Genomic DNA, 26,826 nt, shown 5'->3' with positions numbered 1-26,826 from the left:
CCCACTGCAATCTCACGAAACTGCATGCTGCCTACACACAAAACAGTAAGTAGGTTAACTTATTCACTGCCAGGGATGCAGACAGTCTTCTCATACAGATAAAAAGAAAGACACAAATCATTTTGCCTAATATGATTGAAATGTTTTCTGTGATGCAGTTTAAGCCCAAACCCAATTATTTATATTGCATCATGAATATAAACATACAAATGCTTGGCTTGGCTTCCCACTTGCCCATACTTACAATATGTTCTTCAATACTTTTCTTGCAAAATATGTTTTCAAAGGCATTCAACGTTACGAGCAATGGAATAGCAGCCCTAATGACCTCTACTGACAAAACACCTAACAGGAACAGCAGCCAAGTCTTTCTCGTTAAGACCCTTCACTAAGATAAGTCTAGGAAGGTGTAAGACAAGAGGAAGTAAGTCAAAATGTTCCAAGTTAAAAAGACAACACCTTCTTTCAAAAGGCCAAGACCCTGTATTTGTAATTCTCAATCCAAAGCACCTCATGATTATCATACCATGAAGCAAGTGGCAAATTTAGACCCATCAGGCAGAACAGTACTTAGAACAGAGAGGAAGAGGAAGGCATGAATTTGACAGAGCAAAAACTTATTATAGGATCCTAAGCAGGAGACTGAAATAGGTATTATCGACCGCTTCATGCTTAATACTGAACAAATGTATGGAATATACTATGTCCTTGCTATTTTGAGCTAGACAGAATAAGACTAGCATAAGCATGTTTCCCTGGGCTATTATCGCATCTTCATTTCATTACTTCAATAGTTTCCCAATCTTACACAAACACACCCAAAAACCAAACACGAAGATCAAAGACAACTGACTTCCCTCATGTCAGCTTTTTGCTTAAATCACTGCAAATTCTGTTGGGAATTTCTTGGTATGCAGCAGATGCACAAAGAGCTAAACCATTCACATGATTCGTGGCCTCATTAACCTAACTTTATTGTTATTTAGTTATGAAACCAAGTTTCTCACTTAATACTATTCTAAAGATAACATCTGCCAAATCTGGGCTTTCTTGTCAGAAAGAAAATCCAATGTCCTCAGGGGACAAAACAGTCTCAGCTCTGCCCGAGTTTCAGCCACTGTCATCAACTGAGATGCCAGAGGGTCCCAGACACTGTGGGTCACAACTTGTGTGAGAAACCCATGTCCTCACCAGCTGATAAAGATGAGCTGAAATACATGTGGCCCATCATTACAAGGAGAACCACACAGCCTCCATCAAGGATACATGAAGTGTGCTCACAGAAGGAAGAGGGAACAGGCCATGCTAGCCAAGGTGGAATTTCCCGTTGTTTGAAGAGGCACAGAATACACACTGCAAAGCAGCCCGCGTCTGCATCTGATAATCCTGAGCTCCAGATTTTCAACATCCTGCTAGGGCTTGACTATGGATTTAAAAAAAAAAGAAGAAAAAAATACTATTTTCTTATTTCTAGCTAGTAGGGTCAAGGTGAAGTTGTTCTGTTCATACATATTTTTCAAAGGTACATTACCCACTTCAGTATCATCAAGTCATAGGGTATGGGTGACACACTGGAGATGCCTGGCATATGTGGACAGTTGTTCTTAAATTAACATGTTCTTTTCTGAAAGGCCTGTTAGTCACCAGAATGCAAGAGAGATGGGTATTAAGTTATCTACAGAATCAAGACATGGAGTCCTCATTACTTTTTATGAGAATAAGCATGTTTCACAGTTTTAGCCTGCATAACTAATGAGTCCTCTCAACAGGATGTTCTTTTAGACCTTTAGTTTCTCTGAGATACTATAGCAGTAACTGCCTTTTTTAATTCTTACAAGATCGAAAAACAGAGTTAAGTTGGAACACTTTTAACACAGTCACTGCACTTCAAAGATACATTACTTCATTCTTTTTTTGAACTCTCACAGCAATACTTCTGCTGTATGGCACCTTCCTCTATTAGAAATCACATTTATAGAAATAAGACTATTCTCAGAGAGGTATGACCAAAATACTCCAATGACATATTATAGACAGATTATTCAACAGGTCAGATAACTAACAGGAAGGTCAGCGAAGTTAGTATCAGCAAGATAGTTAACAACAGTACTCAAGCAACGATGCTCAATACAAGTGAAAATAAACTACTTGCACCACTTTTCTACAATCATAGCACATGAAACTGAGATCATTTGCATAAGTATTTAACTACCTAATTAACTGTATGGTCAGAAGTCTGGAAGCATCTGAACCTTCTTGACTATAGTTAATATCACACTTCACAAGTCAAAATTTAGTATAAGTTTGCAAACCAACTGAGTACCTGCCAAAACGAAAACCAGAAGGATGGTTTATGAAGCTTTAAAGTCTTCCAAGACCTGGCTAAACTGTTCTTTATGGATCATTAAGATAAAAATCTGCATGGCTTTCCAAGTGCCTGGATCTACTAACACGGATTAAAAGTGCAGTGGAAACACACATGCACCACTGCTACTGAATTTTTGGGGAAAGAGGAGGAAATAGGCCATACATTTTGGGCTAAAGGCCAAAGACAAAATGCAACTAAATAAGATTTTTTTTAAATATATTTCAGTCCCAAACCATGCAATTTACCATGTAAAACTTCAACCAGTTCATCATTTAGGCTGGGTTCTGCATGTCACTATCTCCTGACTGTGGGGAGTGGCAGAATCAAGTCTTTTGTCTTTCAGCATCTAAGAAAATTTAGGACTGTTACCAACCATCTGTCAAACCCACCACTCAGAGGTACTAATTAAACGAACTGCCATATCTTAACTTCTATCACAGCAAATTATAAATTACAGAAATATTGGCACAAAGACAAAAGAGGCACTTTGAGACCTGAACAAGCACTCAGGTTAGGTGAAGTGGCATGTGAGTACCTAACTCAATAAGGCGTTTTTACATTCACACGCCACGGTGCCTTCCATGCTTGCTTACTTTTGCAGTTCACCTGCCTGAATGCCTATGTAAAGCCACGAACAGGTCACTGCAGCACTTGGGTATTCTGCAGTTTGATCTTTACCTCTGAGTTGTGCAGCTGGTTTTGAAACAGGGCTAAAGGCTGGGAAGAAGAGAATTTACTCCTTGGAGCCAAAAAGTCACACCACCTTCTCTCCAGGAGGGAAAAGTCCTCAAGGTTGAGGACCCTCTGGAACTAGCACTGCTCAGAATATACAGAAGAGCATACAAGGCTGTCAGCTCATATTCACACTTGGTGAAAAAAGAATTAGCTGCCATCTCACACTCCATTTTGAACACCTGCAAACAAATGCTAAACCAGCAGGATACCTCCTTCTGCTATCAGTGTTTTGCCTCATGCTCACACTCTCTCTTTCCCTAGAAGTGCTATTTCAGTGAAGAGACCCCTTGGAAACCCCCACATTTCCTAACACCTATAAGAACACTTGTAAAGTAGCTGTATGATATAGGTGCCAAATCATTGGTTGCAAAACCATCTCATTTGCCTTAGTCTCCAGCAGCTGCAAAATTAAAAATAGCTGTCATAGGCAAACCATGACTGAAGATGAGAATGTTTGTTAATTTATTTCAGGCTGACAATGGTGTCACTGTTGACATGTTTGGGCTCTGAAAGGAGCACTAATGAGGAAATGGACAAAATTATAACAGCAGAATAAGGAACATTCTAAAATAGGAACGGGAAAATTACCCTTCTTTTAAATTTACATGGAAAATCTTACTAGCCACGACAAAATAATATGCTTATTTGGCTCTTTAGGATGAATTCCTTGTTAACTACAAGCAGAGCAATCATTTAAAGTAGCATTTTTAGCTCTTAAAAATTGTTTCTCACCCTGACCAAATGAGCCTATTTTATCAGGTATCAAAATGATATGCCATCATTACCTCCTCATGACTTGAGAAAGACATGGTCAATAAGGAATGGAATAGTATTACTGTAGAATTTACTCTCCTGCTTTTGGTCACTTCCTGGCAAACCCTGACATTTACAAGATACTTGGAAAAGGAGCCTTCTGCAAGAATGTGAAATTCCATTTTATCTAGTGTAGCAGAAGTTTTACCTATGTACCATGTGTATTTTTGCTGTTATATTGTCTATAAAACCACTAAAATATAATTCTCACTTTGTGAGCCAAACACGGGGTGGGGAGTATGCACCAAGACTGCTGTGGAATCTGCTTGCTTCATTCACAAACAGCGGTAGTTGCTATGTAGCTAAACATTGCAAGGCAGCTATTTAGGAAGGAGAAGATGTTATTTTTCATTAAGTGAATCCCTGTGCATTAGTCACATATTTGTCAGATTTCCTCTATTACTAATTAGATATGTAGTCAAACCTTGGGTAACCCAAGGTCAGTCCTGCCTCTTGGGGCTGCAAACCAGGTTTCTTAAATCCTTGGCATGATAAACAACCATAAGTGCGACTGAAATTCCCAAATAATTTCTGAGTTACAGCTTCCCACCACTGTGCCACAGTGAACAGATACCTCTGAAAGGGCCAGGTTTGCTGAAAAGCTACCTGACATCCAGGAGAAAGAAAACAGCCAACTTTGAATTTTCTGCATCCAACCGTAAAAGGCATCTCTGGAGGCCTTGGGATAAATGTGCTTCGAAAATATACAGAATTAAATGCTGATAAACAGAAAAGCGTCAGGCATAGTTTAAGTTGATCTACACATTTGCAGGTACATTTAATGATCTTATAAGGCATTACACCCTAAAAAGGCTTGAATGTTCAGACATAGCTGAGAAGCAGCCATTGACAATGAGGTCCTTCAACATGGATCCCTCCAGGTCTGTAAAAAGCCCAGACACAGATACAGCTATGGACTGTGGAGCAGAAATTCTCCTACTGCCCTGCAGCCAACAATGGTAATCCTCAGGGCTGCACTAACCCCTGAGGCTATGTCCTCTGTGCAGGGAGCAAACCCAGTGCCAGCGTTGCACTCAGGTTCAACCTAACCTGAAACCATAAATATAAACCCTAAAAAAGAAACTACACTGTTTTTTGGACATTGCTACATCCCAGGATAATGTAGGAACTGGCATGTAGACCACAGCATAACACAGATGATTAAATAAGAGCTGGCCACTGAAGCTGTTTTTCACAGTCACTTCCAAGAAGATGTTCTGACCACTGTAACATATTTCATTTTTTTAGTTTCATCATTGCAGTTAAATATTGCATTTGAAGAGCAGAAATACTTCTAAAACAGGCCAGAAATAAGCAGGATCACCACTGAGATCCACTTACTATGCATTCAGAATTGAAGGAGAACCTTGGTTTAAGATGAGAAGGCCTTTAAGGTACTAGACTTTTGGTCTAGTCTGTGTCACTCATTTGTTAGTTACATTTGGGTATGACTGTCCTAGAAGCAAGAAGCTATGAAAGAATGAATTTTAAGAGCTTTATGGAGAATAACCAAGATTTGCATACACTGCTTAAGTGCTCATGCAAATGTTCCTCATTCTCAGGATTATAAAATGCATGCTGGAAGCTTTGCGATGTCACTTCAGCTATTTTTCTTGAATCTGGGAAAGATACACAAAGTATCTGCCTCTTGGAAATTACATATTCCACCTCTCTACCCAGAAGAAAGTGCTCTGTTTTCAGTTATCATATTTACACAAAATTTTTATGTGTTTCGGACACAAAGCCAGTATATTTCCCTCTTCTTGGTCATCTTTATGATGCCTATTTCAACCTCACATGACAAAGATAGAACGCAGAGCAAATATGGTAGAATGCTTCTCAAAGGAGAAATGCCTTGCTGGTTTATCAGAAAAGTGAAGTATCTTTTGTGCTTTTTACAAAACTGTTTCCCCCTTCCCCTTTGTTGCTGCTGTACCGAACCAACCCACTGATGAAGACAGAGGATTTGCGCGTGCTGGAGACTGATGTCTTTTATTTATTTACAGACCACTGCTCCTTTTGTGCAATGCAGCTTGCAGTACTCTGAAGAAACATCCACTATTCTGAATTATTATACACTCCATCCTCTTTCTGTTGAGCATTGACTTGCACAAGACAGCCAGTCGTTCCAGTTTGATTACCATGAAGAACAGCAGCACCAATGCATGACAGGAAAGCTGAGACTACCCTTAAGATGACTTTGTTTTATCAAAATAATAACATGGCTAAATATTCCATGCAAAATGCCAGTCTAAGTCTGGAAGAGAAACCACAAATGATCTAGAACAGCAAGAGATGCTCAGCTTTAAGAAGGCATCCAAGCAATGCTAATATAAAACTAAAGCAGTTTTGTAAAAACACAAGGACACCAAGAAGACTACACCAAATTCACAAGGGTCAGACCAGATGAGTTTTAAAGGAATGCCCAATTACTATTACCCTCACAAAAATATTAAAGAAATTAATTGTTTAACATCCAGATCAAAAGCTCAGCTGTACTTTTATTGAAATTTTATTAAATGTGCCGTCTTATGCCCTCCGTAAAGGCAATCACCCACCTTAATCAGAACCTCAGATTGTTCCATAGCTCCCTGCAGAGAAATCTGCTCCCCCTCTGTTCAGAAATGATCCATCTTACTGCAACTCATTCATCTCTGAATGCTTTCTTACAAACATCAGTATGAACCTCCCTGTCATTTCTCTGTCACTCTGAGTGTCCAAAATACACAGAATAATGCACCTGAGCTTTTCAACAGTGAATCGCAACTGACACAAAGCTTGGAAGATCATCAAATACAGCTACACTCAAGACTTTCTGGTGAGCAGGGTGGATAAGTAGTGCTGAGATTAAAGAGTGCAGGGAGGTTGAAGTTATTTAGCAGTTCTCTTGGAACCCAACATTTAAAAAGGCTTTGAGAATCTCTCTCACTTGAGGATTCCTCAGACCCTTCTGATAAAGAGCAATAGGGAGTAAGACAACTAAAATCTATTTTACCCTCTCCCTAAAACAGCTACGAATTGGTGGAATCTCAGAACCAGACCCAGAAGTACTTAAAAATACTTTCTACTATATTCTAGACTAGCAGCCACTGTTTAGCCTTCTATTAAAAGGGGAATGAACATGATTTTAATTGAAGTATTAATATTTTAAATTATTGTAATATAAAAAGAAAAAAACTAAGTTATTGCACTGTAGTCCTGGAACATGAATGAAAAAGAGACTGTCCTGGTTTCAGCTGGGATAGAGCTAACTGTCTTCCTAGTAGCTGGTACAGTGCTATGTTTTCAGTTCAGTATGGGAAGACTGTTGATAACACTGATGGTTTGCAGTTGTTGCTCAGTAGTGTTTAGACTACAGTCAAGGATTTTTCAGCTTCTCATCCCCAGCCAGCGAGAAAGCTGGAGGGGCACAAGAAGTTGGCACAGGGTGGAGCCAGGGCAGCTGACCCAAACTGGCCAACAGTGTATTCCATAACCTGTGATGTCCCATTTAGTATAGGAACTGGGAAGTGGGGGCGGGGAATTGCCGCTCGGGAACTGGCTGGGTGTCAGTCGGTGGGTGGTGAGCAATTGCGCTGTGCATCATTTGTACATTCTAATCCTTTTATTATTACTGTTGTCATTTTATTAGTGATATCACTATCATTATTAGTTTCTTCTTTTCTGTTCTATTAAACCGTTCTTATCTCAACCCACGAGTTTTACTTCTTTTCCCAATTTTCTCCCCCATCCCACTGGGGGGGTGAGGGGGGGAGTAAGTGGGTGGCTGAGTGGTGCTTAGTTGCTGTCTGGGGTTAAACCACAACAGAGACAAATGACATCCAAAAGTTATTCCTGTACATCTGTTTTCACATCTTTGTACACATACAGATATGAATGTAAATGGTCCACAATCTGGGTCAATACATCACACACATCTACAAAATGATTCAGTTGCTTCCTCTAAAGGTTAAAGTAACAAAGCAACTGCCTGGGTATGCCTGGTTCTGACATTGGAATTAGCATAAGTAGTTTACAATTATGTAATGAGGGGGCTGCAATCTGGATGGAAAGAAAGAAGCAATTGAGGAGTATTACTATATAATCATCTTGCATCACCAGAATATGAAAACAGTTAAAATTTGAAAAGGAATACCCAAAGCAATCAATCAATCTGATACACCATAACAAGCCTGATTATCATCCACTGTGATGGAATTCAGGCTGCCTTAAGAACTCAAGAAGTTGGGGCCCCAAAGACGTGTGTGTACAAAAAATTAATAATCTTAAAATAACTCTAAAAGTCTTGGCTGAAATCACTCAGATCCCATGCAAGTGTCACGCATGTCATTTACCATAGAAGTGTACACCAGAAACATGCCAGAGCAGCAAGACAACACACACCATCCATGTTTTAAAGCTGCCAGGCACAGGTTCACTAGTTCTGAAAAAGATCAAGCCTTAAAGTTATACTTACAGTTATAAATTGCTGATGGCAGCTGACTAGATTAGAAGTGAAGTTCATTTCCAGAGAGACTTACTTGGCACAATTCCATGGGAGCTTTTTAGCTATTGCTCTTGCTAGGGACAGCCTAACAGCTGAACTCCAGCTTTTCTGAGCCATGGAACAGCTTTAAAAAAAATAAATTAAAAAAATAATACAAACAGATCATTGCACCACACAATCCAAACAACTTTCCCACTGTATGCTAATGTACCACATGTTTTTGCACTGTTTTGTCAGCAATTTCCTTCAGCATAGTTTCTCTATATTTAGGGATAGACAATGAACCCATTAGATCTACCCCAAGCTCAGGGGACAAAATTTAGTTAGATGGAAGCAACTTCTGCTTAACATTTGCTTGCTTAAATTAAGGGAACAAAACCATTTATTTGAACTTCTACATCTAGAAATGCCTTTCATTTTTGCACGTCATGTACAGAATACCAAATGTAGGCGTGTCATACTATAGAAAGCATTTATTCGTCAAGTTACAGCTTTGCAGTACTGCAGCATCATCAACATTTTACCGTCTTGGCCAGGTGTTTAAAAGCTTACAACATGATTCAAACTTGACTTCAGGCTTGATCTTCTATCCGACACTAAGGCAGCTTAGTAGACTATTTTACAGTGCTATATAACAGACCGGAAAGCAGCTCTTCACAGGATAAAACACTTGCTTTGTGCCTGACTTCTTCTTCTGTGGAGCCAGTACACAAGAAAACAAGTCATCCCACTATATAAAGCAGAGAAACTGGACTTCAGACAAGTGTATCTACAGACTTCTCACCTATATAATCCCTCCCATACCTGTCCTACACTTCCGCAAGGAGATCACAAAATTTTGACTTAGAATTTTTGCTTAGGTTTTAGGGTTGGGGAGAGGAGCGCTTATCCTAAGATTTTACACTGGACAGTAAAACAAGCTTTCAGCCAGCCAAGGAGTGTGGATCTAGAACAGCGTATTAATAGAGGAAATGAAAACCATCTAATTCATGGCCACATGGACGCAACAAATGTGTGATGAGGGTAAGGTGGAGTGCCCACAGCAGCAGGAGTATGGCCTGGTGACTCAAGCAGGACCTCACAGTTTCAGTTCCCTAGTTTGCTACATATCCAGGTGCCACGATCGGATCACTGGTCAACCCGGACCAGGGAAAGAGACAGATAACACACGTGTGGTGTGAGCGCCAACTTCCGCCTTTTATTGCGCAGTTAATTCCTTTTATACTAACAAGGGCAGGAGGGGTTACAGGTGTGTCATAGAGCTGCGACTAACCCTCCATCTTTCCGTGACATCGCGAGATCTTCCGAATGCCAAACCCTACACCCTAGGACCCACCACACAGTGCATTCAGCACTCTCAGCTGTGGAGCCTGCAGGCTCAGCATCTCCAGCAGACAAAATCCTGTTGATTTCTGCTGTCCTTGCCCCAGATATCCAACTGAGTATCTTCCAATGAAATTCCAGGCATAAAGAAAGCATAAGCACATTTACTATAATTATTTTGTAAGTGACCACGCTGCTGTGCTTTGATATCTCAAGCTGAACTATCAAAACCAGTCCTGAAATTCTCTAATCTTTAACTCTTATGGGCAGAGATCGCCACTTGTGGACATATGCTTCCTAAGGATTAGGGTGAAACTCAACACATTCGTTTCTAGTCAAGACAATTACCAGGTTTGAGCTCCAGCCCTGGGGAGTTAAATGAATGCACAAAGTTCCTTTAATAATACAAGTTTATCATTCTCAGGCTTTAACTGCTCCCACTGAATTTGTAAGTCAGCATTCAGGCAGAAGCAGCCAAAAGATCTTTGCAAAGGGAAGCTATTCTCAAAGTTAGAAAGCAACAACTTCAGAAAACATGAGAAAGCAAGTAACTGTAAACATACAGAAATATACAGCCTCTGAAGTGGGATACCTCAAAATGAGGTACATCTCATAGTTCAGAAGAGTTATAGAGCATCCATTTCAATTATGATACTTCAATGGTAGCTACCCTAATTACCTAAAGAGAAAAAAAAATACCCACACTCTTGTTCGATTTCTGGCTTTTAATTTGCTTGCTGGGGAATCCCTTTGCTTAATAGGTATTTATGTTACTTGCAAGGAATATGTTGCCATGGAGCACCGATCACAGGCATTAGTAAATGATTCTGCCCTTCTACTTCCCTCTTTTTCTTCTGCCTTTTTGAACCATGCATTCTTCACTGGAGGGACTGCATCTTACTACACATTAGCCTTAACCTTTTGCTAGGTATGCAGGGCAAAACTATAGACACCTGTGATTATATTTGTTTTGATTTCAGTGAATGGTCTCATCCAAAAGCTGCTCCTAAAAGTCTTCCCCTATGTTTCATTGGCACTTTGCTTTGACAGAATGGAGTTCCCTTTCCTCAGAGCGAGAAGGTAGCAGATGGGAGAAGGAGGAGGATCCAAGCAGACAGAGAAGTATTGCACAAGACTTATGCTGAACTTGTCAACAGAACAAGATTTCTTTACTACACTGCTTAAAAAAAATAAAGTGGCTGCTTCTTTATTCAAAAAATCTACAAGAGCTATAGAGTAGCATTCAGTTTTTTTTATTTTAAGGTATTCTGAATTTACCTAGGAAGAATCTTGCCTTACAGTTAACTTATCAACACTGTACTATCGAGACTGAAGGAATCTGAGTGACATCTAAGTGACAGCAAACCATCACACTACTCCTGCTGTAAATGGCAGGCAACACAAGGCTTGGCTGTAAGCAGAATATATTTGGATTCCTGCCTCCTTTCATTAGTAGGTGGCAAAACAAGTCTCGGGGGGGGGGGGGGGGGGGGGGGGGGGGGGATGGGACACCCAAACCATACAAAAACCATGAAAACAATACAAAAAGCTTAAAAATAGAGTGAGTGGTGGTCTTAGAACAGCAAGGATATCAAACCCTGACAACTTTAACATTCTGGGCCTATAGAAAAAATGCACACGAGCATTAAGGTTATGACTGTCCAGATGCACCAAAAAAGCAGCATAGACTAACAACCCTGATTATGTCTCGATTCTGGCACAGGGAGACTTGCAGCTGCCTTCTTCCTGCCTGGCATTCCTCTATAGGAGAGGAACAGGTGAACTGCACTACTGGGACTAAAGGAAGACTCCAGGTTAAATAAGCATGTCTAGAAGTTGCCTCTGATATGAATCCTTTCATTACCCACCAAAAAGTGCTGTAACAGAGGAGACTAAAGTCATGTTCAGTGACCACAAATCAGACAGTGAGAGGGCTGTCCAACAACTCATGGTAAGGCACAGAGACTAGTGACACTCTTCCCCTCCTCTGCACAAAAGTGACATAAAGTACTTACTTTTCTTGCCTAAATAAACATCTACTTCTAGGAAAAGGCCAGAATTACCCATGCACTGGGTCTACAATATTGAGAACCAGTGAGTGCCACAAATTTGTCTTACATAACACATCATCCTGAATGTTCAATGTGAAGCACACATTAACATGATAAATTCATATGCAACTGTGATTTCTGAAATGATCCCATTTGGAGGGCTCAGTTACAGAACTCCCCTTGAAGTAAAGGTCACAGATTTGATCTACTATATTAGGTCAGCAGGGAACAGTAACAAATTATGAATTATTCCTATCAAAAATAGAGAACAACTTGTTTTACAGGAGTTGCAAGTAAGCATTTATTAAATCAATATCATAAAAAATACACATGTTGGCAAATGTAACAGCTACCAAGATTCTGTCAATACAAGGAAATTCAGCAGGCTACACTGTAAAACAGTCCTTACCCCTTCAGCATACATACATCTTTAACCATTGACACATTACACACCAAGCGTCCCATGTGCTCATTTAAAAGTACATGTTGCAGGGCTTTAAGAGATACACCTTTCTTGTCATTCTATTTTAAAAGACCTTGAAATGTTCGGAACTGAAAAAAAAACAGTACAAGAGAAAACACGCTGGAGGAAACAGTTCAGGGGAAAAAAATAGGAAGTTTGTAAGCGAAAGCAAATGTCCTTTTCCAGTCAAGTGAGCTCCCTACTCAGAATTAAACTACTATATGGATTTGTGTTGCTTGTCAAACTGCCCATTATCTGAAATGTCTCAACTCAGCGAGATAGCAGCTGGTGCCACTGAAAATCAAAGGCATACAGAAGACAACCTCCAGTTTAATATCTTCAACATTCACAGCAAAGCATCTGCTTACTTGTTCAATCTCTTGGCAACTCAAATTTGTCACCAAGGTCATGATGGGGTAAATATTTCAAAAAATGAATAGCAAAATGCCTAAAGAAGGGGAAGGGGAGATGATTAATGATGTATCCCAATAGAAGAATTTCTCCATGTTTTCTTAAGTTGTTCTGAGCACCATCCACAAGGAAAAAAAAAGAAAGCTCATCAAGTTCAGAATCCTTTCTATTCAAAGTTCTTGAGTGACAGAAATTCTTTCCTACTGAGAAAAACGGAAACTGAAATCTTCTAGCCATGTATGTCCTTCACTCATCAGAAAAGGACTGTGTCTTGCATTACAGAATGTCTTATTGGCAGTGATACTCTGAGGTATACAGAATAGCCTCGTTCTCTTTTACAAGGTGAATAATAGGAAATTTGTGAACAAGTTATCGATTTTTAAGTCACTAGCACTGCAGGTCACATAATATCAAAACTCTGCTGCAAATATCTGCTGCATTTTGCGCAGTTCCCCAGAGGACCCCAGGCCTAGGAAGGCCAAAGGAAGGGCCATAGAGAACACTGGAGGTCACTCTCACAGCTGGTATAAGCACTGGAAATTTCACTGTGGTACAGCATCACGTGAGCTGGCTGAAGATATTGCAAAAAAAGTTGTACAAAAGAGCAAATATGGTTGCCAGGCTCCCTGGGTGTAACCTCACACTCACAGAACAGGCCATGTAAAAAAATAGCAAGTGAATATTACCCATGAATAAGAGCAGAGTTAAACATTGGATTTCATGTCCTCTTTATCAGCTGATTTGGCAGTTTCACCTCTTCCACCTATTGCCTTGGGCTACGGCTCCCCATCATAATCACTTTATAGTAATCTAGTAATTTGTTCCAATACAAGACTACAGAGCAGGGATATAATAAGATGCTAAATCTGCACAAAAGGCAGAGAGAAGAGAGCTAAGCCTATAACATGAGATCCTGGCATCATGTGAAGGCCTTCCTAGAAAACATTTAATTTAGCAAATCAGTGCTATAATATACACAAGCAATATTTAAGCCAGAATCAATACATCATATAGTATTCTCAAGGTTATTATTCCACTAGATTTGTATAGGAGAGGAGTATGCAGGCCAGAACGCTTATTACGCTAGGGAAAATGTCACTATCTCATCTGAAAAAATCTATCAAGAAGGACTCAGGATACTGTTTTTTAAAATCACTACAGTTGCGGGGGGGGGGGGGGGGGGGTTGTTGTGGCTGTTGTTGTTGGTTGGGTTTATTTGTTTTTAAGAACACTGACAGGTGTGCTACCATCTTTAGCAAGTTTAGAGCTACCACAATCAAATACACATGTAATACAGGCATTTTGCTCCTGAAAGACTGATGGGCACCAAGACCTTTATATGTAGCAGTAGTCTCTCACTTAATTCAGCTTCCTGCTAACTACAGTTATGTTTGAAACCATGCCATAAACAACTATAACATGCTTGACCTGATTTCTGTTTGATTTACTTGATCAGCATGAATATATCAACCCTTCTCGCTGCTCCGCAAGAAATGTTAAATGTGCTGTGTTAAATGTCTCTTAAAGCCCTGTTCAGTATAGCTTTCAGTCCTTCTCGCTTTCTCACTGTTCAAATAAGCCCGACAATCTAAAAATAAAATGAGGCAAAGACATTTCTCAGAAATAATAAAAGTCCTGGTTTAGCCTGGCTGCTCGTCAGAGACTCTGCAAAAAGCACAGGAAAATGCACAACAGTGAAATGAGTCTCAAAAGCATTTTCTATTTTAATTACTTTGTTACTTCCCTTACATACAGAAGTGTTTGAGTGAAAAAAGTTCAGAAAGCAAGGACAAGTAAAGGGTAATTTTTACAAATATGCCAACTTTCATCTCTGGTTTGACTTTTTTGCCCTAATATTTTTTTAAACACTCACCTCTCTAAAGCCAATGGTTTTTTAATAAAATGCTTTATTTTTACCCTGAATGTTTCTCTGGGCTTGCAAGCTTGAATGGCTCCTTCTTTGTTATTAGTAAGAAAAACAATCTTGCTTGCCAGCTAATACCTCCAGATTTTCTCCACTACAATTTCTGCTACCTTCAAGTTCAAAGTCCTAATTCCTAAAGTGAGAAAAGAGGATCTGCCCTTATGGAAAGCTGGAGGAACAATTCCCCATCAATCTTGGTTCACAAAAGCTTCAAGCAGCCTGCTCTGATGCGTGCATTTAGTACTCTGCAATTATAACCATGTGAGGGATACGTGTATTGTCCCAGAAATGTCCCTGTTTCATCACCAGCCTTGCAATTATGTGGTTATATACAGCATCATCTCTCAGACCTATGTCACTGTCAGCATCTCGGCTTTCAGCTTTAGTTTTTAAAAGATTTTCTGACCTTCATAACTAAAAGAGCGCAGTTGAAGAATGTGACCAAAATGCATTGTAAAAAACAAAAATTGGGCAGCAAAGATGACTTTGAAATGTGCATTTCTGAAAAACTCCAACTCATCATCAAGCCACTCTCAAATGTTCAAAAAAATCCCTACTTCAGATGTTTTAATTAAGCAGAAAGCTACCTAGAGTATTTAAGATAGCATTAGTAAGACGCACACACAAAAAATATCAGAAGAAAAAAGCTTCAGAGATTATTCATTTATAACATGTAACCAACTAAGCTAGGTCACACATATTTATTTGTGCACTGACAGAAAAATGTCTTAGTGCTCCATAAAGGAGCTGGACAGTGAGTATACACAAACATGTGGCAGTCAACCCAAGGCTGTACAGCAAGACATTCACTCCTGCAGAGGCACAAATCCCACAGCACAGTAAGAGTACTTCTCATGCCAGCTTTCTAAATATAAACCACCTTTCCCTCCTGTCAACCCTCAAGGTACAAAATTTCTACTCAGTGATACACTTAAAAGTTTAAGTGTTGAGGCTGTAACATGTACAGAATCCAGAACCATCAGCACAGCTTACTTAAGCATTGCTCAGTAGGATAGTAGTGAAGCCATAATTTGTTGCACTTCCAAGTGCTTTCAGCTGCTTTTCTGACCTTGTGTTTTTACTTCGGTGAGCATCTCGCCTATGTGCTCTAGATGATTCCCTGAAGACAGACATTTGTCCGTCCTTTTAGTTCATTTTATAGCCAACAAACACTTAATCTCTCTTTGGTGAGCAAGGGTGACTATTTTTGTTATTCCTATTTTCTTTCTTGAAAATTAAGATAAATATGCCTTAGATATATTGGATATATTTTTCTTCTACTTTAAAGTAATTTCTCCGCTTAAAGCCTGTAAGCAAACAAATAGGATAAAAATCTAATTTGTTTTCTAAATACTTAGTATTCATCCAGTGAACCCTTTGACAAAGGACTGCATGCATCTGTACTGCAGCTCCTACTCTTAAGTCTTCCTGCCCTCCATAATTTTCTAAAACCAGGTGGAACGACTTTTCCTTTTCACAAATACCTGCAAGCAAGAGCTCTCTACTAATTCTGCTTCAAGTTAAATGCTTGCTTGGTAGCATTTCCTGGTTGTTTGCTAGCTTCCTATAACAATTATCTCCTCTAACTGCCACTCATAGTTCCAGCTTGATGGTTTTTAGCTGTCACCAGAGGTTAATACTGCATGCTTGCCTCTTACCCATCTTTTGCAGGGTTCTTGACACAGAGGAATTATCCCTGCAGGTGTGCTATGGTGTCTTGCAGGAAATGTAATGACAGTTAGTGCACAAAAGCTCAACTCTAGATAAACTATAAGCTGACACCACAGTGATATGTAAAGTTCAATTAAAAATTTTACAAGAACTGTGAGCTTTTTATACAGAAAAATAACAGCTTTTATTTCCAGAGCCTAGGCAGCTCTGTACCTGGTAACGACAGGAAACCACACTGTAAACAACATGACAAGCACTGCATTATTACCTGCTTATATACCAAATGATATAAATTATGATAGACACACGCATACACCAAGATTAATTGTATTTTAGAATTTCCTCTCTGAGGGGAAGAAAAGTGATTGCAACTATTATTAGTTGTAATGCAGTATTAAAAAAATTAAAATAAAATCAGGTCCCATTGTTCTAGGCAGCACTAAAAGACACTAAAAGGCAGTTTTTATTCCAAAGATTTCACAATCTAAATTGACAAGCCACACAGAGAAGAGAGGAAGATGAACAAAGCATTCTGCAGAGTCAAATCGCCCAAAAAACGCATCAGTACAGTGACAAAGCCAGAAAGAGAAGGTAGCTGTAAAATCTAGGCTTCATTTCAGTCATAAAAGATGCAGTACAGCCAGATCTTATCCTAAACTCTGAAGTTTCTATCTAGGGGTCAATATAATCCACTTTTTTCCTGTGGATCTAATTAGCTTTTCACAGCAAAATATCCTCCCTTTCCTATAACCGGCAGCCACTGACTTTAGATATTTTGGTTGATACCAAACTTTTTTTAGCCCCATCAGAAAGCTTTTCCCAAATGCTCAAATTAGCATTTCCTCATTTCTCTCCTCATCACCTTACACCCACAAATTCATAAAATAGTTGGCAGCTAGGCTTCCCACTAGCCCTTGGAAAAGAAGCTCAAAGAGATCAAAGGATCAGATTTTGTGAGTTTAACTTGCTGAAAATCACAAAAAATCAGACATTTGAAATTCATTTTCAGCTTCTATCTTACCAGAGGAACAATTAGTTTGCCTGGAACATGAAATAGTCTATGGAAAAGAAACACAAAGCAAAAAGACATTTGAACAACACTGTTAGGGTTCACTGTATCTAAACATGACAGGAAAACTGTGATGGCAGACCTGTGTCTAGCTCTGTAGAAAGCACTCAAGACAGGTGCTCAGCTAGTGACATGAGCAAGGCTGCTTTTTCACAACTAATATAACCAAAGCAGTTTATACTTCGAAGAGCGATTTTAACAGTCAAAGCCACATTAAGAGCTAAATGACATACAAAATGGCTCTGCCAGAGAACAAATTTAGAAGGCCAACATAAAACCCCCATGAAAACGACAACGGTGATGGTTACTCAAAGTCCTGCCAGGTGCCCTTTAATAAGCAGAGAATGTGATTAGTGCTGCAATGCAAAGAGACAGCGTGCTGCAACATGACTCCATGCTGGTCTGCCAGGAAACCTTTACAATAGAGACCCTGGCTGCACTGGGATTTTTCATGCATAATAAATAAAGCAATAGACTAGCAGACTGAGGCTCCTTGCTGAACATCAGTGCCCTCCACTGCGTATGCTGAAGATTCCTCCAAATACTACAGCAATACAAAAAGCAAGAGAGAGAATTTATGATTCTTCTCTTTATGACAGACTGCCGAGTCCCCTGGGACTGAATGTCAGACACATGACTACATCTGCCGCTTTGTAGGGCTGCTGTGAATATCTAAATAATACTGTCAGCATAACACAGAGATCCATCCATCAGCCTGCACAGTCTCCTCTCCCTATTGGTGCTCACTCTGCCATAGAAATATGCCTTTCATAATTTGTTACAGTACTTCCTCAACTGATGCTTTATACAATAATTTAGTTGGAATCATGGAACTTCACGAAAAGAATGTGACCTTGTTAATTAAGAGGTAGTGGGTCCCCACGTAAGAACCCTTCAGCTTGCTTATTACAAAATGTGGAACCAAAGTGTTTGAGATGCCATTAGCAGCACCACCACCATTTTAGGATGGTAATCACCAGCTCCCTAAAAGTTTGGGATAACTTTGATGACATTTGTTTTCCAGCTCATTATTACTATGTTCTTCCAGTGCAAGAACATAAGGAACAAATTTTAACACATCCTGGAATAATAATTCTTTTACTGCTCCTCTAACACCACCGAGCCCTTTAGATCAGAGCATTTAAAGCACAATCAACCATTTGAGTGGAGGGATGTTTTATCCTAATTTCCTCTACAAAGACGGTTCTTCTATTAAATTTAGAATTACTGTTTACTCTCCAACTGGATGAACTGCAGCTTCAGAGGGATGTGAATGCCAATGTCATGATATTTACAACAGTGGCTGAACATGAGCCACAGAGAAGACAATCTTAGAATAGAATCATAGAATCATTTAGGTTGGAAAAGACCTTTAAGATCACAGAGTCCAACTGTCAACCATGCCCACTAAACCATGTCCTGAAATGCCTTGTCTACGCGCTTTTTGAATATCTCCAGGAATGGTGATTCAACCACTTCCGCAGGCAGCCTGTTCCAATGCCTGACAACCCTCTCAGTAAAGAAATTTTTCCTAGTATCCAACGTAAACCTCCCCTGCTGCAACTTCAGGCTGTTTCCCCTTGTCCTATCACTTGTTACTTGGGAAAAGAGACCAGCACCCACCTCGCTACAACCTCCTTTCAGGTAGTTGTAGAGAGCGATAAGGTCTCCCCTCAGCCACCTTTTCTCCAGGCTAAACAACCCCAGCTCCCTCAGCCGCTCCTCATAAGACTTGTGCTCCAGGCCCCTCACCAACTCGGTTGCCCTTCTCTGGACACACTCCAGCACCTCAATGTCTTTTCTTGTAGCGAGGGGCCCAACACTGAACACGGTATTCCAGGTACAGCCTCACCAGTGCCAAGTACAGGGGAACAGTCACTTCCCTGCTCCTGCTGGCCACACCGTTTCTGATACAAGCCAGGATGCCATTGGCCTTCTTGGCCACCTGGGCACACTGCTGGCTCATATTCAGTTGACTGTCAACCAGCACCCCCAGGTCCTTTCCTGCCGGGCAGCTTTCCAGCCACTCTTCCCCAAGGCTGTAGCGCTGCATGGGGTCGCTGTGACCCAAGTGCAGGACCAGGCACTTGGCCTTGTTGAACCTCATACAATTGCCCTCGGCCCATCGATCCAGCCTGTCCAGATCCCTCTGTAGAGCCTTCCTACCCTCGAGCAGATCAACCCTCCCACCCAACCTGGTGTCATCTGCAAACTTACTGAGGGTGCACTCGATCCCCTCGTCCAGATCATTGATGAAGAAATTAAACAGAACTGGCCCCAATACTGAGCCCTGGGGAACACCACTTGTGACCCACCACCAACTGGATTTAACTTGATCTTGAAACAGATCACACATTCCAAAATACAGCAAACAAAAAGGGCAACAGGAGACAAAACTAACGCTTTTCTGGAAGGGCCTATTATTTAGCAGAAAGTTGAGAAGTGGTTTTAAAAATGTTGTATGAAAATGCTGTTGCATTGAACACACTGAAATGGGGCTCAATGTGATCAGATAGGGACTCGTCTCCTCATACATCACTTGTGCTTCTGTGTGCAAAACACACTTATGGTTGGGTGGCCAGCTTGGACATTTACAGCTTTTGTTGTTGTTGTTGTAACATTAATTACACAGTGCCCTCTCCACCACCATTACGCACAGGGAAAAGCAGTGCTAAGTAGCTAACCTGAAAAGAAAAACGTCCAAAGGAGACAGAGAAAAGTATCAAGGGAGTAACTGCACAACGACAATAATCACAAAGTCCAATTTCTTCTTGTGAACACTGCTGCACCACCACCACCTGCACTGACAGTGCCCTTGTGGTGAGTCACTACACAGTGGTATCAAAGCCAGGATTTGTGGTCTATCTCACTGAAGGTTTTAAACCCTCCATGCAAGAAAATAGCATTGCCCTGAGCAGCAGTCAGAATTCACCACATTGACTATGTAAGTGCAAGGAAAAGCCATTTGCACTATTTGAAGTAGCCACACATCCAAACACTTTTCCCTTTCAAAACACCATACAAGAAAATGTTTACTTGAAAGGTCCATGTCTTTTTCTTCCAAACACACAAAAACACTTCAAGTGTCCAAGTTACCTGTTACATTAGCAGAAAAATCACCAATTAGATTTGGTATCAGCCACTGCACTTCTGTAGGCATGCATAGACCAGGTGAGAAATAACTCCTTAAAAACATACAGTAAAGGGGACCCAAATTCCCCTTTGAAGGCTGCTTTAAAGATGGACTTCAACTGAAGCTAATAAACTTTTAAAAGTGTTTTTAAAACAAGCACTTCTCCCTACACATCTTCCGGTACCTTTTCTTTAAAAGATTTTTATTGGTTTATACAGGTTGAGAAAATGGCTAAAAGCAAGACCAAAAAGGGATATTATGCTTTACCAAGGTTTGGGGAGACCCAGACTATAAAAGTGACAATCCTGTAATGTTTGGGGGGGTGGGGGGTGGGGGGGGGGGTGGTGTGTATAGAAGGGGGGGGGTGTATTGTTTTTTACTACTTCAAGGAGGCTTGAATAAAATTTCTGTGTTTAATTTTTATTTAAATAAGGCATTTGCATTTGGAGGCTCTTCAAGGCATTCCATCCTGTGCCCTGTGGTTTCAGCACAGTCAAGGCATTGCATGAGCTGCATGTGGCATGCTAAGTGTTCTCTTAAAGGATAAGTATTCTCTTTTAAAAGAAAGGTTCAAATTCTTAGTGGGGAGTGGGTAGGAACTTGGTAAGAGCCTTCTCCATAAATACCATTTTTAGTCACATGCTTTTTAGGGTAAGAATCAAACCTCCCCACTTTTTCAGTGTTGACTCCTCACTTTTTCAGTGTTGCAAACACTATAGACTCCCAAACCTGGAAAAGCTCAATTTTGTCACTGTGATTTAGTTCCATTGTGTATTTCAACTGTGGAAAGATTCTGTCTTAATATCATGAAGTTCAGTGCTACACGGTGTGGCTATTGTACTCAGGTTGAAAAGCCAGCCTTTGCTGTGCTCAGTAAGTACATACACAGTTTTCAGTGTTGGAAGATGTTTTTCAGATGCGAGATGTTATACAGCATTTATTAAATAACTATTCATTTTTTTCAATCAAGAATAGGCTGGCTTCCACGATGATTAGTCCTTGATTGAGGTGAAAAGTGCAAGGTTTTTTTTTTCTTATTAGGCAAGGATTTTTTTTTTTCAAGTGAAAAGTCATACAAATGTGAAAAATATTACAATACTTGCAAATTTTAGAATTAGTATCACAGGACAACACCAAAACAAAACAAAATTTTAAGTGTTTTCACCAAGAGCTAGAAGTGAAGATGTTTACAGTTTTTCATGTACTAATTATTACTTTTAACTCACTAAGTTTAGAAATGTAGGTATATTTTGAGACATCCCACACCTCCTTTTCCTTTATATCAAACATTTACGTCATGATCAAATGAAAACTGAATTTCTTCCAATATACCCATGAAAAAAGGAGTCAGAGCCATCAGTGAAGAGAACAGCCAAATTTTGCACTGACTTCAGTAGAATAAAGCAGGAAAAGAGAATTCAAATAACTGAACCATACAAATGGATGCAGACTATATAAAGTAACGTGAAGACATTAACTGCTTGCTAGCCCTACAAATCAGTTTGTATCATCAGCAAGATGATTGGAATACAACTTCAGCATTTGTGAAATGAATCATAAATCTACCCTCTCTGTTGTAAAAATGTTTCTATTTAAAAGATGATGCAATAAAAAAAAAAGCACAAACACATTTGTATATACAACCAGAAATAGTGACTTGAATATTATACTGTTAAAGGCTTGCTTTTCAGTTTACCTTTCATATTGAACTTGAGTTATTTTCAGTCTAAAAGTCAATCACTCAAGCATTTACTAATTAAGAAAGAAACTGATGATATAGTTGTCCTCAATAAACTCTGCTTGAATGATAAGTTATTAGAAAATTGTACAATCAAGTAGACATATTTATGGAAATCTGTGTGATATCTTTAAGAACTGTAACAGTTGACAGCGTTGAACCAAGAGTGACAAGTGATCAAAGAAATTCTACCACAAAGTGTTCTAAAAAGTCAACCTTTTAAAAGCATATGTAAAAATTCATTTCAGGAATGAAATGTATCATAGGTCTTTAGTTCAAAAAAAATAGTAATATCACATCTCTGTTGTCCTTGAAATAAAATTGACTAGCTTCCCAGCATTGATAATTTTCCCATTGAATTCAATGAGTGCAGCACACAGCTTAGACAGGCATATGATATTGTTTAGATATGCAAAGTTCTTAGTTTATTGTAACTTTCTTCTAGAATTTACTTCCCCTACCCATTTTTTCCAGAGATTTCTGCCTAGAAGGCAAAAAGCTTAAAAGGACATAGGGAGAGAGAAGGTTATTCAAACTCAATGCTTTGCTTTCATGCACACTGGAGGAATCTGCTAGCAGTACACTTTTACTTCATCAATTCAGCAAGAAACACAATGTGATTCTTCAGATTGCTCTTCAGTTGACATTCAGAAACACCAGACTGACAATTAATACAGGCATGTGACCCTGAACAAGGAGGTAGAAGGTAAAGGGAAAATCTTTTCTTAGAGACAGCCATAAACTCAGTAGAACTTAACAAGTTTGCTACAGGGTCTAATTGTAGAAGCATAATTAGAAAATATACTACAGTATATATGGAAATATACTATATATACAGAACAACACCTCTGTGGCCAGGTAATGAAACTGATAAGACACCAAGCTAAAATAAATACCTTAACAATTAGGACATGTAATGCAGGTTGGATAACAAATAGCTGGTTTCTTCACACCTGTCACACCACACTTAAGAAAAATCAAAGAAATTCTTCACTTAACATTCCAATGCATCAGTCATGGCAATCAAAAATGTCTATGTGGATGGAGTACTGGCCTGAACCTTAGAAGACTGTTTCATTTCCAGCTCTGATTAGCATAGAATTCCTTTCTTCATCTCTCACCCTGTTTATTAATGGGGATAATTATGCTGACCTCCTTTATAAAGCAGCAGAAAAACTACAGTTAAAAATGTTCTTAAACATGTAATTATAAGTAGCAGCAATGACGTATCAAACTTCAGTTATCAACTCATCACATGAAAGCAAGAATCTGATTGTTCCTGGAACTAGTACACAAAATCATCATTACTTTCATCATTACTACAACAGCTGCATTATACTAAGATGCACTGAAGAACCTGACTACCATTGACTGACATTTTGAAGATTTTTCCAAGCTTTGAACAACAAAAGATCCAGGATTATTTTTCATTGAAAAATTTCCATGTTAAACAAAGATACTTTTGACCAGCTTCAAGTTTAGATGCTACTCTGAATCTGCAGCTTGAATTATTGCAACAGCTCCATTCTAGAACAGCACTTTGCAGATGTATTTTGCTGTTACATCTATCAACCCCTCTTTTCTTACTGGGGCTGGTCAATGAGGGCACCTTTTCATCATCACCATTTATGCTACCCGTTTCTCCTCTTCTATCTTCCACATCTATATGTTACTTTCCTCCTTTCAGCTACACACAGTGCCCTCTCAGTATGTAAGATGTGCACATTTTTCTTTCATCTTGTGCTACTTCAAAATGAAAAAAAGGTGACAGGATTTGATATAAAATTAAGCTACTTACCAACTACTGCCAGATTATGCTCTGAGCCACATGCGATCTGAAAAAGAAGTATGAATGAATTAAAAAAACCCTGCTTACCAGTATGAAGACAACCACCATTATGACAGGAAATTAAAAATTAACCTGAAACAAACAACTACAGTTTGTAGGATGCAAAAATCAAGGTTGAAGTGTTCTCACATTTAAACGAATTTTCATTTGTCGGCTCACTTAGGGGCTTAGTGGCAGGAGGGTATGTTTGTTTGTTTTGTTAATAAACAGACATTTTCTTTTCAAAATACAGCCACCACTGACATTTCAATCCTCAGGAGCAAGACTAGCCACAATTCTGCAAAAACATCGCACCCTTGACAACATCCACTGGATCCAACAAGACTATTCATGAGCATAGAGCAAACACAGATTAAGCCTTTGCAAGATCAGAGCCATATGGAGACAGCTGGGAATCAGAAGGGCAACAAGGATCTCCATTTCTCCTATCTATACTGTTTTTCCAGATGATCCCTGAAAAACTGCACAAAGTATACAGGCTCAGTGTGATAAACCTGAAGCGATATGATCCCTATGGTCATTTGTCTAAAATGGAGACAAAATTACCATAGAACTCAACTCTTCTGTTAGCAGCAGGCTGGTTTAATTTTTTAAAGCTGCAGAAAAAAAGAAACCAATGCAAACATTTTCTCACAAGCTCATTCATTAGTGATGGAAATCAGTTATGAATTTCTTTTCAAAGCAAACTCATACCCAATGTATTTTTCTTTCTTCTTTGCAGCTGCTGTGAACATGTCAGATGTTTAAGTTGCTTTAGCATATAACATGTAGTATCACTCACTAAACTTTCCTAAATTCTTCACAAATGATGGTAACACAAGCACTGAGAGCAGCCCGCTGCCATACTGCAAGGATTTGTTTCTCCCATCAAATTCTTTTGCAGTGTCACTGCTGGCATAATTGTCCGACGTAATATAGACATCATCTTACAACAGGTTACTCTGCTGAGTGCCCTCAAGTTTTAAATCGAAACACAAGCAATCCCCTCAAAACCCTGTATCTAGTTCATGTATCCGTTAGGTCTTGCACCTACTTGCCCATTACACGTACTACTGAGCTGGAGAAAATTAATAAACACATTCTTCTACTTCTTAAAAGTAGATTTAATATATATAAAAGATATATATAAAGATACAATATAAAACAGAAGTATATGCTCAATTATATATAAAAAAATAGAAGTCCATACCATCAAAATTTTATATGTTTTTGTGAGTGCATAACTTTATAGTTTTTACCGCCAGAGAAACTGCTACAATCACCTCATTGTCTGCATAACATAAAACCATGGAAGTTAACAAAACAGTCCTTGTACTTGGCTCACTGTGCTTGAGCATTTACTGGAAAAGAGATGCCCAAGACTGACAGGCAGACTAGCTTGAGCAATTGTGTTACAAATAAATACGGCAATAGCTACTACTCATGATGTACCTGCACCACAACTGTGACATGAAAATGTTTGGTCACTGCCATCCTAACACAACAATGGCAAGGAAGACAAAACAGACTCTTTAGGATAGAGGTGCTTAGCCAAGACATTAAAGCATTTGGGAAAACAGGGCAAGAAAAATAATTCAAGCCACAGCACAGTCCAGCGTGGCCTCATCTTCAGAAAAATCAAGGCAAAGCAGCAGGAAAAGCAATGCCTTTGCAAGAGCAGTAGCAGGATTGCATCAAGTCTTCTATTCCACAATATTGCAGACAGGCAAAGCTTTAAGCCCTGACTATTACAATGCATAAATCACCACCATATCCCGTGTCATTATCCTCACCACAAGTCAGAGCCCTACTTGGGAGCAGGGCTGGTTCCTAATGCCTATTCACTGGCTAATGCTCCCACCAATGCTTCTCGAGCTTAAAGGTTGATGCTATGGAAACAAGATTCACACATGGAAACACACACGAAGGCTTTCTCGCAAAAAAAGCAAATTCTGCATCTTCACCAAGTGCTGAAAATTTAAGATACTGAAGCTGCTGCTAATAAAATAAATAAATTTAATCTGAGGTCTGAATAATCCTGTCTCGGCTAGTTCCCTAGGAAATACGCTAACACAGACGCAGATTCAAAAGCATCGGTACAAAACAACTGCTCAGGCTGGTGGCTCACACTTACTGCCAGCATCCCCTTCAGAAACACTGCATTAAAAAACAAAACAAAACAAACCCCACCCAAACAAGGTGTTGTTTAGAATGTAAAACATCCCATGACAAAGAAGCATTTTCTTCCTACATCTAATAGCAGCAGCTACAGAGCCTGTAAACCAGATAAAAGAACATCGGTGACCTCAGACAGCTTTGTACTCTTTTCATGTAGCTGATACTCTGCCCACCGTTCAGAGCCACCCGCTAGCCAGCTTATCAGGTTGTAAGGGAGTCCATCAAACCGCACTGGGTACAACCAGAGCAGGAATTGCTGTATTACACAGACTCCCCAGCTCTGGGGAGCTGCCCCCAGGACAGCCACTCAAGGCCAACCTGCTGTGCAGACCCACTCACTGCCGCTCTGTAGCCTGAGGGGGTAAAAATCTATTGCAAAGCACCGACGACTAGCGCTGCTGCACCCTTTTCGGTGGGGTAAGAGCCACCTCAGTGGAAGTGCCAGCTTTGCTAACAGTGACTGAAATCAAGCAAAATTGCAAGCTGCTGAAGGCAGTGCCCTGGATTCACCTTCGACGCCTCAGAGCAAGGACAGCGGCACACCATGTACCAGCAGCAGTACTGTACTCCAAAGAAGAATTTGCTAGATTGAGAGCACAAGGTTCACCACCTCTGCCTTATCGCTGGGTGTCACC

General features: G+C 39.7%; 1 protein-coding gene across 1 annotated transcript in view; it reads right to left on the bottom strand.

Annotated features, from left to right (window-relative positions):
* The window catches only part of SERGEF (secretion regulating guanine nucleotide exchange factor), a 169,315-nt gene that overhangs the window by 46,504 nt on the left and 95,985 nt on the right, over positions 1–26,826 (bottom strand). The window contains 1 exon segment of the mRNA XM_049819954.1: positions 23,984–24,020. Coding sequence (XP_049675911.1) covers positions 23,984–24,020 — 37 coding nt within the window.

This window comes from Accipiter gentilis, chromosome 17, assembly GCF_929443795.1.
Source record: "Accipiter gentilis chromosome 17, bAccGen1.1, whole genome shotgun sequence".
Lineage (NCBI taxonomy): Eukaryota > Metazoa > Chordata > Aves > Accipitriformes > Accipitridae > Astur > Astur gentilis.
This window is presented reverse-complemented; position numbering and strand designations above follow the sequence as displayed.